At 48.3% G+C, this 13,968-nt stretch overlaps 1 protein-coding gene across 1 annotated transcript in view; it reads right to left on the bottom strand.

The window, feature by feature from the left end:
- Positions 1-13,968, bottom strand: part of LOC144480752 (uncharacterized) — a 100,105-nt gene that overhangs the window by 35,762 nt on the left and 50,375 nt on the right. The window contains 1 exon segment of the mRNA XM_078200331.1: positions 1,288-2,034. Coding sequence (XP_078056457.1) covers positions 1,288-2,034 — 747 coding nt within the window.

Below are 13,968 nucleotides of genomic sequence, written 5' to 3' on the forward strand. Positions count from 1 at the left end.
AAACCTACACAGACACGGGGAGAATGTGCAAACTCTACACAGACAGTGACCCAAGCTGGGAATAAAACCAGGGTTCCTGGCGCTGTGAGGCAGCAATGCTAACCACTGTACCAACGTGCCACCCCAGTTTAATTTTAGCTCATTCTGAGTAAATATTCTCACCAGGTCCTCTGTCGGGGCCCTGCTAAGCAGCTTTAATGGTCCGTGATTGCAGAAACTGAGCAGTAACAGGAATGTGGTCAAGATAGTCCAGTCACATAATGCCTCACATTGAATCTGCAGTCCTTCAATTATAACAGAATATGTGGCTGTATGTAGCTGCCTCGGCCATGGTCAACCCCAACACTGCCTTCCTGAACTGTTACAATGCCTGAGGTGTAAGTATACCCACAGTGCTGTTAGGGAGGGATTTCCAGCTACACATTCCAGACTTTCACTGGACTGTAGGTGGATACCAGATTGAGGTATTCCATTCAACCACACCCAAGGTGAGTTATTCCAATTCCTTTATTGTCCAGGACAATATATTCACAATATCTTTAAAACAGAAATTAAACATTCCCATTTGATTTCAGGTATTAACATATTCTGTTAGTTTGTTCTTTATTGTCGATGTCAGGCTGGGGTTGTTCCCCTTGGAGCAAAGGAGGTTGAGGGGAGATTTGATAGAGGTGGACAAGATTCTGACAGGTTTAGACAAGGTGGACAAAGAAAAGCTGTTCCCATTAGCTGAAGGGACAAGGATGAGGGGGACACAGATTTATGGTTTTGGATCAGAGATGCAGGAAGGGATGTGAGGAAAAATATTTTGATGCAGCGAATGGTAATGACCTGGAACTTGCTGCCTATGAGGGAGGAGGAAGTGGAGACAATAAACAATTACAATGGAAATTGGATGGGCATCTGGGGGGTTTCAAACGGAAATAGTGACTCTTAACTTCCTAACACCCTGTCACTCTGTGATCCTTGTGAAATTCGAAACCAGGTATTCGCAACAAGACTCAAAGAGCATCAGCCCACTGGAGGCAAAGTCATGAGACCCGCCAGTCCAGGAGAAAGAAACCCTCCGACCCTCCCCATTGACCAACTGTGAGAATGAACAAAGTGCAGTCCTGGATGTAATTGAGAGCAGAAACAATAACAGCAGAATCCAACCCCTGCAATCACTCATGAACTTGTTGGTGTCTCAGCAGGTGGGATGAAAGACTGAATCTCTTCTCACACACAGAGCAGCTGAACGGCCTCTCCCCAGTGTGAACCTGCTGGTGTGTCTGCAGGCAGGATGACCGAGTGAATCCCTTCCCACATTGAGAGCAGGTAAATGGCCTCTCCCCAGTGTGAACTCGCTGATGTGTCAGCAGGCTGGATGAATCACTGAATTCCTTCCCACACTGACAGCAGGTGAACGGCCTCTCCCCAGTGTGAACTCGCTGGTGTATCCGCAGGCTGGTTAATCGAGTGAATCCCTTCCCACACTGAGAGCAGGTGAACGGCCTCTCCCCAGTGTGAACTCGCTGGTGTGTCCACAGGCTGGATGACTGAGTGAATCCCTCCCCACACTGAGAGCAGGTGAATGGCCTCTCCCCAGTGTGAACTCGCTGGTGTATCTGCAGCTGGGATGACCGAATGAATCCCTCCCCACATTGAGAGCAGGTGAATGGCCTCTCCCCAGTGTGAACTCGCTGGTGTGTCTGCAGGTGGGATGACTGAGTGAATCCCTTCCCACACTGAGAGCAGGTGAACGGTCTCTCCCCTGTGTGAACTCGCTGGTGTCTCCGCAGGTGGGATGACAGAGTGAATCCCTTCCCACACTGAGAGCAGGTGAATGGTCTCTCCCCAGTGTGAACTCGCTTGTGTGCCCGCAGGCTGGATGACAGAGTGAATCCCTTCCCACACTGAGAGCAGCTGAATGGCCTCTCCCCTGTGTGAACTGGCTGGTGTCTCCGCAGGTTGGATGAACAAGTGAATCCCTTCCCACACTGAGCACAGGTGAACAGTCTCTCCCCAGTGTGAACTCGCTGGTGTTTGCGCAGGCTGGGTAAATGACTGAATCCCTCCCCACACTGAGAACACGTGAATGGCCTCTCCCCAGTGTGAACTCGCTGGTGTTTGCGCAGGCTGGATAAATGACTGAATCCCTCCCCACACTGAGAACACGTGAATGGCCTCTCCCCAGTGTGAACTCGCTGGTGTGACTGCAGGCTGAATGACTGAGTGAATCCTTCCCCACACTGAGAGCAGGTGAATGGTCTCTCCCCAGTGTGGCTGCGCCGATGAGCTTCCAGCTCTGATGGGACTCTGTATCTCTTCCCACAGTCCGCACATTTCCATGGTATCTCCATGGTGCAGGTGTCCTTGCCTCTGTCTTGGGTGGACAATCAGTTGAAGCCTCGTCCACACACAGAACACGAGTACAGTCTCTCCCTGCTGTGAATGGTGTGATATTTATTCAGGCTGTGTAACTGGTTAAAGCTCTTCAGTCAGTGCGCTGGAACACTCTCACTCGGGTGTGACAGTGTGTTGGTGCTTTTCCAGTCACACTGATGTTTGAAATCTTTTCAATTCAACAGATCCGGACAATCATTTCTCCTTCTGGATTCAAAGGCCGATGATATTCAGCTCCCAAGGAATATGACCCTGTCAGATCTAGATGTGACGTTTGAGATTTCAGTCTGTGATTCCTCTTCCAATATCCTGTAAAATGAGTTTACGAAAGTCATCAGTGTCAGTACAGGATAGAAATTCAGAACAGACAATTCTAGTTTCTATCGAACATTCTTTCCTCTCTCATTCCCCAAAAAGCTGTGAATCTCCATCCCACACACTCTCCCTCCATTCTCACTCTGCTGTATCTAATATTCACCCTCCCAATTCTCCTGAAGGTGCTGATTGAGGCTGATTGACAGATCCACGCTCACTGCTTCCTGTCCTGGACACAGGGACCATAACAAATAGGAGCTGCAGTCGGCCATTTGGCCCATCGAGCCTTTTAAATTATTCAATGAGATAATTCGTTCATCTACCTCAGCATCATTCTCCCCACACTAAACCCATATCCCTTGATATCTTCAATATCTAGAAACCAATCAATCTCTCTCATGAAAATAGTTGATGACTGAGGCTTCACTGTCCTCGGGATTCTTTCCTATTTCATTCCCAAAAAGTTGTAAATCTCCATCCATATCTATGGATTCTATTTCAAAATGAAAGTGGATGGGCACTTGAAGGAAATAAACTTTCAGGAGAATGGGGATATAGAGTGGGAATGGGACTGGAATGTTATACAGAGAGTCAGCATGGACTCGAGTTACCAAATGGATTCCTTCTGTGCTGTAATGACTTTATGACTGGAAATGTATAACATTGCTACAGCATTATATTATAATGCAAGAAATAATAATAAATGTATTTTATTACAGAAACATAAATAATATATCTAATCTGGGTACCATATAACACCAGACATATCTCTGTCCTATATTAATGTACTGTCCCCTTAAATGTCAGCCATCTCCTGGGGAAAGCTGCCCTTTAATTATGAACATTAGGAAAAAGACCATCCTTTTCGACAGACAAATAAATGTGTCAAGCTGAGGGAGCAAAGGATGTTTACCAGGCTGATTCAGGGAATCGCAGGACTGATGTAGGAGGAGAGACTGACTAGGTTAGGATTGTTTTCATTGGAGTTCAGATGAATGAGGGGGGATCTCAATGAGACTTATAAAATTCTAACAGGTCTAGACACGATAGATACAGGGAGGATGTTCCCGATGGGAGTCCAGAACCGGGGGTTACAGTCTGAGGATTCAGGGTAGACCATTTAGGACGGAGGTGAGGAGACATTTCTTCACCCAAAGAATAGTGACCCTGTCGAATTTATTACCGCAGGAAGTAGTTGATGCCAAAACATTGAATGTATTCAAGAGGCGGCTGGATAAAGCACTTGGGGCGAATGGGATCAAAGGTTATGGGAAAAAGCAGGATTAGGCTATTGAGTTGGGTTGTGTGGTGTCATGGTCACTGTTCTCCTGAAACCGCACCAACCTCCTCAAAAGACAAACACGGGACATGGTGGACAGAGTACCCTTCGTCGTCCAGTACTTCCCTGGAGCGGAGAAGCTACGGCATCTCCTCTGGAGCCTTCAACATGTCATTGATGAAGACGAACATCTCGCCAAGGCCATCCCCACACCCCCACTTCTTGCCTTCAAACAACCGCACAACCTCAAACAGACCATTGTCCCGCAGCAAACTACCGAGCCTTCAGGAGAACAGTGACCACGACACCACACAACCCTGCCACAGCAACCTCTGCAAGACGTGCCGGATCATCGACACAGATGCCATCATCTCACGTGAGAACTCCATCTACCGGGCGGCACGGTAGCACAGTGGTTCGGGCGGCACGGTAGCACAGTGGTTAGCACTGCTGCTTCACAGCTCCAGGGTCCTGGGTTCGATTCCCGGCTCGGGTCACTGTCTGTGTGGAGTCTGCACATTCTCCTCGTGTCTGCGTGGGTTTCCTCCGGGTGCTCCGGTTTCCTCCCACAGTCCAAAGATGTGCGGGTTAGGTTGATTGGCCAGGTTAAAAATTGCCCCTTAGAGTCCTGAGATGCGTAGGTTAAAGGGATTAGCGGGTAAATATGTGGGGGTAGGGCCTGGGTGGGATTGTGGTCGGTGCAGACTCGATGGGCCGAATGGCCTCCTTCTGTACTGTAGGGATTCTATGATATCTTATGGGCTTATAGACTGCTGTCAATAATGGAGCTTCTATGATATCTACCAGGTACACGGTACCTACTCTTGCAACTCGGCCAACGTTGTCTACCTGATACGCTGCAAGAAAGGATGTCCCAAGGCATGGTACATTGGGGAAACCATGCAGACGCTACGACAACGGATGAATGAACACCGCTCAACAATCACCAGGCAAGACTGTTCTCTTCCTGTGGGGGAGCACTTCAGCAGTCACGGGCATTCAGCCTTGGATCTTCAGGTAAGCGTTCTCCAAGGCGGCCTTCACGACACACGACAGCGCAGAGTCGCTGAGCAGAAACTGATAGCCAAGTTCCGCACACATGAGGACGGCCTAAACCGGGATGTTGGATTTATGTCACATTATCAGTAACCCCCACAGCTTGCCTCCTGGACTTGCAGAATTTCACGAGCTGTTCTGTCTGGAGACAATACACACCTCTTTAACCTGTGTTTAATGTTCCCTCCACCCACATTGTCTGTACATTTAAGACCTGGCTGGCTGTAGGATTCGCATTCTAATCAATATTCCGCAACTTGATTCTGTCTGTTTGCACTGTTTGAGAGCACATTTCCACTCCATCTGACGAAGGAGCAGTGCTCCGAAAGCTTATGGTATTTGCTACCAAATAAACCTGGTGGACTTTAACCTGGTGTTGTGAGACTTCTTACTGTGTTTACCCCAGTCCAACGCCGGCATCTCCACACAATGTCAGTTGTCACAGCCCTCCATTCAGAAATGTACCTTTGCACTGCCAACCTCTGTTTTCTTCTGACTAAATATCTCTAAACTTCCTAACACCCTGTCACTCTGTGATCCTTGTGACATTTGAAACCAGGTATTCGCAAAAAGACTCAAAGAGCATCAGCCCACTGGAGGCAGAGACCGGCCAGTCCAGCACAAAGAAACCCTCTGACCCTCCCCACTGACCAACTGTGAGAATGAACAAAATGCAAGCCTGGATGCAACTGAGAGCAGAAACAAGAACAGCAGAATCCAATCCCTGGAATCACTCGTGAACTTGCTGGTGTCTCAGCAGCCGGGATGAAACTCTGAATCCCTTCCCACACTGAGAGCAGGTGAACGGCCTCTCCCCAGTGTGAACTCGCTGGTGTGTCTGCAGGTCGGATGACTGAGTGAATCCCTTCCCACACTGAGAGCAGGTGAATGGTCTCTCCCCAGTGTGAACTCGCTGGTGTGTCTGCAGGCTGGATGACCGAGTGAATCCCTTCCCACATTGAGAGCAGGTGAATGGTCTCTCCCCAGTGTGAACTTGCTGGTGTATCCGTAAGCTGGGGAACTGATTAAATCCCTTCTCACACTGAGAGCAGATGAACAGCTTCTCCCCAGTGTGGCTGCGCCGATGAGCTTCCAGCTTATATGGGGCTCTGTATCTCTTCCCACAGTCCACACATTTCCATGGTTTCTCCATGGTGCTGGTGTCCTTACCTCTCTCTTGAGTGAACAATTTGTTGAAACTTTGTCCACACACAGAACAAGATTACCGTCTCTCCCCGCTGTGAATGGTGTGATATTTAATCAGGCTGTGTAACTGGTTAAAGCTCTTTAGTCAGTGCATTGGAACACCCTCACCAAGTGTGGCAGTGTGTTGATGCTTTTTCACTCACACTGACATTTCAAATCTTTTCAAATCGACAGACTGGACAATCATTTCTCCTTCTGGATTCAAAGGCCGATGATATTGAGGTCCCAAGGAATATGATTCTGTCACGTCTAGACGTGATGTTTGAGATTTCAGTCTGTGATTCCTCTTTCAATATCCTGGAAAATGAGTTTCCAAAAGTCATCAGTGTCAGTACAGGATAGAAATTCAGAACAGACAATTTCTATGGAACATTCTTTCCTCTCTCATTCCCCAAAAGCTGGAAATCTCCATCCCACACACACTCTCCCCATTCTCAGCAGGTCTGGGAGCATCTGCATGGAGAGAAAAGAACTGATGTTTCAGAGCTTTGACAAAGGGTCATCTAGACAAGAAACATCAGCTCTTTTCTCTCCTTACAGATGCTGCCAGACCTGCTGAGATTTTCCAGCATTTTCTCTCTTGGTTTCAGATTCCAGCATCCACAGTAATTTGCTTTTATAAGGCTGCAGATACCTCCTCCCAAGTAACATGCGTGTGCCCAAGACATCACCACTTGTTTCCCTTATTTCTTTAGCACCCATGGTGCTCTCCACAGTAAACACAGAGAAGTATTCATTAAAAATCTCACCCATCTCCTGTGGCTCCACACACAGATGGCCATACTGATTTTTAAGGGGATCTATTCTCTCTCTTGTCACCGTTTTACTCTTAATACAGTCTCAGCTCATCCCAAGATGAGCTTCCAGCCACATGTCCACATCATCAAGAAGTATCAATAGTAATTAATTAATAATAATGAATAATAAAATACAGTGTAGGAGGAGGCCATTCAGCCCATCGAGCCTGCACCGGCAACAATCCCATCCAGGCCCTATCCACATATTTACCTGTTAATCCCCCTGATACCAAGTGGCAATTTATCATGGCCAATCCGTCTAACCGGCACATCTTTGGACTGTGGAAGGAAACCGGAACACCCGGAGGAAACCCACACAGACACGGGGAGAATGTAGAAACTCTGCACAGACAGCGACCCGAGGCTGGAATTGAACCCGGGTCCCTGGCGCTGTTAGGCAGCTGCGCTAACCACTGTGCCACCGGGCCACATGTCAGTGCCATCGCCCGACTCCAGCCCAGTCTCAGCTCATCAGGAACCCTCACCCATTCCATTGTGACGTCACACTCTCACCCATTCCATTGTGATGTCCCACCCTCACCCATTCCATTGTGACGTCACACCCTCACCCATTCCATTGTGACCTCACACCCTCACCCATTCCATTGTGACGTCACACTCTCACCCATTCCATTGTGACGTCACACCCTCACCCATTCCATTGTGACGTCACACCCTCACCCATTCCATTGTGACGTCACACCCTCACCCATTCCATTGTGACGTCACACCCTCACCCATTCCATTGTGACGTCACACTCTCACCCATTCCATTGTGATGTCACACTCTCACCCATTCCATTGTGACGTCAGGGCTTCACTCTCCGATCACAATCCCTGCCGGCCTCCCACATGCAGCCTCAATGGCGGCAGTCAGCCCGGGTCTAACACTACAAGCTGCCGCTCCATTTGGTACAAAGGGGGGGACCGGGAAGTTCATTTCCGGGGTTTGGGTTTGAACAACATGTTTACAAAGTCTCTCCACCCACCCGCCACATTTATCATTCCCCGCGCGCCCCCTCTACCTGGTATTGATCTCGCTTCCAAGTTAAAACCGTCCGTTTGAATTCATGGCTGAGGGGATGGTGCAGGAGGGAGGGGTTCAGGTACTTAAGCAATTGGGGCTCGTACTGGGGAAGGTGTGACCTCTATGAGAAGGATGGTCTACACCTTAATCAGAAGGGGACCAATATCCTGGGGGGTAAATTTGCTAAGGCCATGCAGGGAGGTTTAAACTGATTCGGGGGGGGGGAGGGATCCTGAGTAGTGGGGCTGAAAGTGAGGGATGCATGGATGGGGACTGCAATGCACGGCATTGCAGAGGTGGGGTGGAGCAGGGTTTGAAATGTGTATACTTCAATGCCAGGAGTATTCGCAATAAAGTGGGTGAACTTGCAGCGTGGATCAGTACCTGGGACTTCGATGTTGTGGCTATTTCAGAGACATGGATAGAGCAGGGGCAGGAATGGATGCTGCAGGTCCCGGGGTTCAAATGTTTTAGTCGAAGTAGGGAAGGAGGTAGAAGAGGGGGAGGGGTAGCATTATTGGTCAGAGATTGTATCACAGTGTCAGAGAGGAGGTTTGATGAGGACTTATCTGTTGAGGTAGTATGGGCGGAGATTAGAAATAGGAGAGGAGAGGTCACCCTGTTGGGAGTCTTTTATAGACCTCCTAAAAGTTCTAGAGAGGTTGAGGAAAGGATTGCGGAGTCAATCCTGCTTAGGAGTGAAAGTAATAGGGCAATTGTTATGGGGGATTTTAACTTGACTAATATTGACTGGAATTGTTATAGCTCTAGCTCGTTAGAGGGGTCAGTTTTTGTTCAAAGCGTGCAGGAAGGTTTTTTGACTCAGTATGTAGACAGGCCAACTAGAGGTGAGGCTATATTGGATCTGGTGCTGGGAAATGAGCCAGACCAGGTGCTAGACTTGGAAGTTGGTGTGCATTTTGGTGATAGTGACCACAATTCGGTTACGTTCACCTTAGTGATGGAAAGGGATAGGCATGAACCTCGGGCCAATGGTTTTAGCTGGGGGAAGGGTAATTATGAGGCTATTAGGAGAGAATTAGGAAACATAGGTTGGACTAGGAGATTACAGGGACTGGGAACGTCCGACATGTGGAGTTTTTTCAAGGAGCAGCTACTGCGAGTCTGTGATAGGTATGTCCCTGTCAGGCAAGGAGGAATTGGTAGGGCTAGGGAACCGTGGTGCACCAAAAAAGTTTCTTTGTTGGTTAAAAAGAAAAAGGAGGCTTATGTTCGGATGAGACGTGAGCACTCGGGTAGTGCACTAGAAAGCTTTAGATTGGCTAAGAGGGAGTTGAAGAGCGAGCTTAGAAGGGCTAAAAGGGGACATGAGAAGACTTTGGCGGATAGGGTTAAAGAGAATCCTAAGGCGTTCTATAGGTATGTCAAGAACAGAAGGTTGGTTAGGGCAAGTTTAGGGCCAATTATAGATGGCAGAGGGAAGTTATGTGTGGAACCGGAGGAGATTGGTGAAGCATTGAACCAATATTTCTCTTCGGTGTTCACGCAAGGGGACATGAATATAGCTGAGGAGGACACTGGGTTGCAAGGGAGTAGAATAGACAGTATTACAGTTGATAAGGAGGATGTGCAGGATATTCTGGAGGGTCTGAAAATAGATAAATCCCCTGGTCCGGATGGGATTTATCCAAGGATTCTCTGGGAGGCAAGAGAAGTGATTGCAGAGCCTCTGGCTCTGATCTTCAGGTCGTCGTTGGCCTCTGGTATAGTACCAGAAGATTGGAGGTTAGCGAATGTTGTCCCATTGTTTAAGAAGGGGAACAGAGACTTCCCCGGGAATTATAGACCGGTGAGTCTCACTTCTGTTGTCGGCAAGATGTTGGAAAAAATTATAAGGGATAGGATTTATAGTTATTTGGAGAGTAATGAATTGATAGGTGATAGTCAGCATGGTTTTGTGGCAGGTAGGTCGTGCCTTACTAACCTTATTGAGTTTTTTGAGAAAGTGACCAAGGAGGTGGATGGGGGCAAGGCAGTGGACGTGGTATATATGGATTTTAGTAAGGCGTTTGATAAGGTTCACCATGGTAGGCTTCTGCAGAAAATGCAGATGTATGGGATTGGGGGTGATCTAGGAAATTGGATCAGGAATTGGCTAGCGGATAGGAAACAGAGGGTGGTGGTTGATAGTAAATATTCATCATGGAGTGCGGTTACAAGTGGTGTACCTCAGGGATCTGTTTTGGGGCCACTGCTGTTTGTAATATTTATTAATGATCTGGATGAGGGTATAGTTGGGTGGATTAGCAAATTTGCTGATGACACCAAAGTCGGTGGTGTGGTAGACAGTGAGGAAGGGTGTCGTAGTTTGCAGGAAGACTTAGACAGGTTGCAAAGTTGGGCCGAGAGGTGGCGGATGGAGTTTAATGCGGAGAAGTGTGAGGTAATTCACTTTGGTAGGAATAACAGATGTGTTGAGTATAGGGCTAACGGGAGGACTTTGAATAGTGTGGAGGAGCAGAGGGATCTAGGTGTATGTGTGCATAGATCCCTGAAAGTTGGGAATCAAGTAGATAAGGTTGTTAAGAAGGCATATGGTGTCTTGGCGTTTATTGGTAGGGGGATTGAATTTAGGAGTCGTAGCGTTATGTTGCAACTGTACACAACTCTGGTGCGGCCGCACTTGGGAGTACTGTGTGCAGTTCTGGTCCCCACATTACAGGAAGGATGTGGAGGCTTTGGAGAGGGTGCAGAGGAGGTTTACCAGGATGTTGCCTGGTATGGAGGGGAGATCCTATGAGGAGAGGCTGAGGGATTTGGGATTGTTTTCGCTGGAAAGGCGGCGGCTAAGAGGGGATCTTATTGAAACATATAAGATGATTAGAGGTTTAGATAGGGTGGATAGTGATAGCCTTTTTCCTCTGATGGAGAAATCCAGCACGAGGGGGCATGGCTTTAAATTGAGGGGGGGTAGTTATAGAACCGATGTCAGGGGTAGGTTCTTTACCCAGAGGGTGGTGAGGGATTGGAATGCCCTGCCAGCATCAGTAGTAAATGCGCCTAGTTTGGGGGCGTTTAAGAGATCCGTAGATAGGTTCATGGACGAAAAGAAATTGGTTTAGGTTGGAGGGTCACAGTTTTTTTTTAACTGGTCGGTGCAACATCGTGGGCCGAAGGGCCTGTTCTGCGCTGTAATGTTCTATGTTCTATGTCTGTCGCCATTACCCGCACTGCGCATGCTTCAGGTCCCGCCCCTCATTCACTCCGATTGGTTGGAGGACCAGCCGCTCCCGCTCGGTCCTCCAGCCCCGCCCCCTCTTCCTATTGGTCCGGAGCTGCCGTCAATCAGTCCCTGGGCATTGTGATGTGGAGCATGCGCAGTGCCATTGCTGTCCTTGGCGCTTGTTTGTCCCGGAGAAGCGGAGTCAGCGTTAGGCGGTGGCTGGGAGGATTTGGAAACACTTTGTGGATCCGCAAACCCTTCAGAATCATTGTCAGCTCCCTGGTTTGCAGCTGCGGGGCTTCTCCCTCCCGGGAACAGGCCCAGGTTAACGGCCCCATCCTGGCTCAGCCACTGGAGGATGGTTCACATCAGAGGATGGGGGAGGGGGACAATAAATAAGAGGTTACACTTTGGCCTCAAATCAATGAGGACTCTGATCTCTGGGAAGGAAGGAAACCCTGGGAGGTGGGCGGGGAGGATTCACAAACACCCGCTGGAGGCCCCAACATCCCCAATAAGACCCATTGGTTTTATTGTCAGTCTGCAGACAGCAGCTGGAGAACGGAACCCAGTAAGAAGACTCACAACACCAGGTTAAAGTCCAACAGGTTTATTTGGTCGCAAAAGCCACTCGCTTTCGGAGCGCTGCTCCTTCGTCAGGTGAGTAGGACTTGTGTTCATAAACGGGGCATATATATTGACACAAACTCAATTTACAAGATAATGGCTGGAATGCGAGTCTTTACAGGTAATCAAGTCTTAAAGGTACAGACAATGTGAGTGGAGAGAGGGTTAAGCACAGGTTAAAGAGATGTGTATTGTCTCCAGCCAGGGCAGTTAGTGAGATTTCCACATCAAGAACTGAACCCAGACAGAGAGGGAGGAAGAAAACTGGGAGTGGAGGGAAGAAATGGTGGAGATGTTGAGATGGGTTTGGATTTCAGCCCAGGGAGGGGGGAGAGTGTGTGGGACGGGGATTTATAGATTTGGGGAACAAGAGAGGAAAATATGTTCCAGAGAAACTATGAATTGTCTGTTCAGAATTTCTATCCTGCACTGACAGTGATGGTATTTGTAAACTGTTTTTGCAGGGTATTATGAAGCAGGATTTACAGATGTGAAACTCAAACCAAACTTCACATCAAGATCTGTTTCAGTGATTTGATTCATCAGAAACTGAATATCATCAGCCTTTGTCTCCAGAAGGAGAAATGTTCATTCTGTCTGCGGGCAAAGATTTCAAACATCAGTGTGACTGAAAAAGCACCTACACACACACACCTGAGAGTTTCCAATGTGCTGAATGTGGAAAGCGGTTTAAGAAGTCTGAAAAATAATCACATCATTCTCAGTGAGTAGTGACCTGACACATATTCTGTGAAAACGAGGCTTCAACTCATCATCCAACCTGGAGTCACATGAGGACACCCACACCACAGAGAAACCATTGAAATGTGTGGACTGTGGGAGGAGATTCAATTACCCGTCCGAATTGGATATTCATCGTCGCATTCACACTGGAGAGAGGCCGTTCACCTGCTCTGAGTGTGGGAAAGGATTTGCTTACTCATCCAGCCTCTATACACACCGACGTGTTCACACTGGTGAGAGGCCGTTCACCTGCCTCGAATGTGGGAGGGGGTGTCATGCTTTATCAAGCCTCCTGATTCACCGGCAAGTTCACTCCGATCAGAGACTGTTTCAGTGTTCTGATTGTGAGAAAAGCTTTAAAAGCACAAAGGACCTCCTGAGACACCAGCGCACTCACATGGCGGTGAGACCGTTCACCTGCTCAGAGTGTGGGAAGGGATTCATTCAGTCATCCCACCTTCTGACACACCAACTTGTTCACACTGAGCAGAGACCATTTCAATGTTCTGACTGTGAGAAGAGATTTAAAAGTAAAAATGATTTACAAGTCCATCAGCGCACTCACACTGGGGAGAAGCCATTCACCTGCTCCGTGTGTGAGAGGAGATTCGGATGTTTATCCCAGCTGCAAACACACCAGCGAGTTCACTCTGATAAGAGACCATTTCAGTATTCTGACTGTGAGAAGAGCTTTAAAAGTAAACAATCCCACCCAGGCCCTATCCCACATGGGCGGCACGGTAGCAGTGGTTAGCACTGCTGCTTCACAGCTCCAGGGTCCTGGGTTCGATTCCCAGCTCGGGTCACTGTCTGTGGGGAGTTTGCACATTCTCCTCGTGTCTGCGTGGGTTTTCTCCAGGTGCTCCGGTTTCCTCCCACAGTCCAAAGATGTGCGGGTTCGGTTGATTGGCCAGGTTAAAAATTGCCCCATTGAGTCCTGAGATGTGTAGGTTAGAGGGATTAGTGGGTAAATATGTGGGGGTAGGGCCTGGGTGGGATTGTGATTGGTGCAGACTCGATGGGCCGAATGGCCTCCTTCTGCACTGTAGGGATTCTATGAAACAGAGAGGAGGGAGAAACAAGTCATTTTTGGGATGGCAAAGTGTAGCCTGTGGAGTGCCACAGGGACCAGTGCTGGGCCCTCAACTATTGACAAACTATTTTCATGACATGGATGACAGGATCAAAATTTGTTGATAACACAAAGGGTAGGTAGGAAAGTGAAATGTGAATGACCATAACAAGCCTGCAAAGCGACATAGATAGGGTCAGTGAGTGGGTAAAAAGTTGGCAGCTGGAACAAGATTTTTGGATAATGTGAACTTGTCCACTTTGGCAGGAAGGATGC

Source organism: Mustelus asterias, chromosome 30, assembly GCF_964213995.1.
Source record: "Mustelus asterias chromosome 30, sMusAst1.hap1.1, whole genome shotgun sequence".
Classification (NCBI taxonomy): domain Eukaryota; kingdom Metazoa; phylum Chordata; class Chondrichthyes; order Carcharhiniformes; family Triakidae; genus Mustelus; species Mustelus asterias.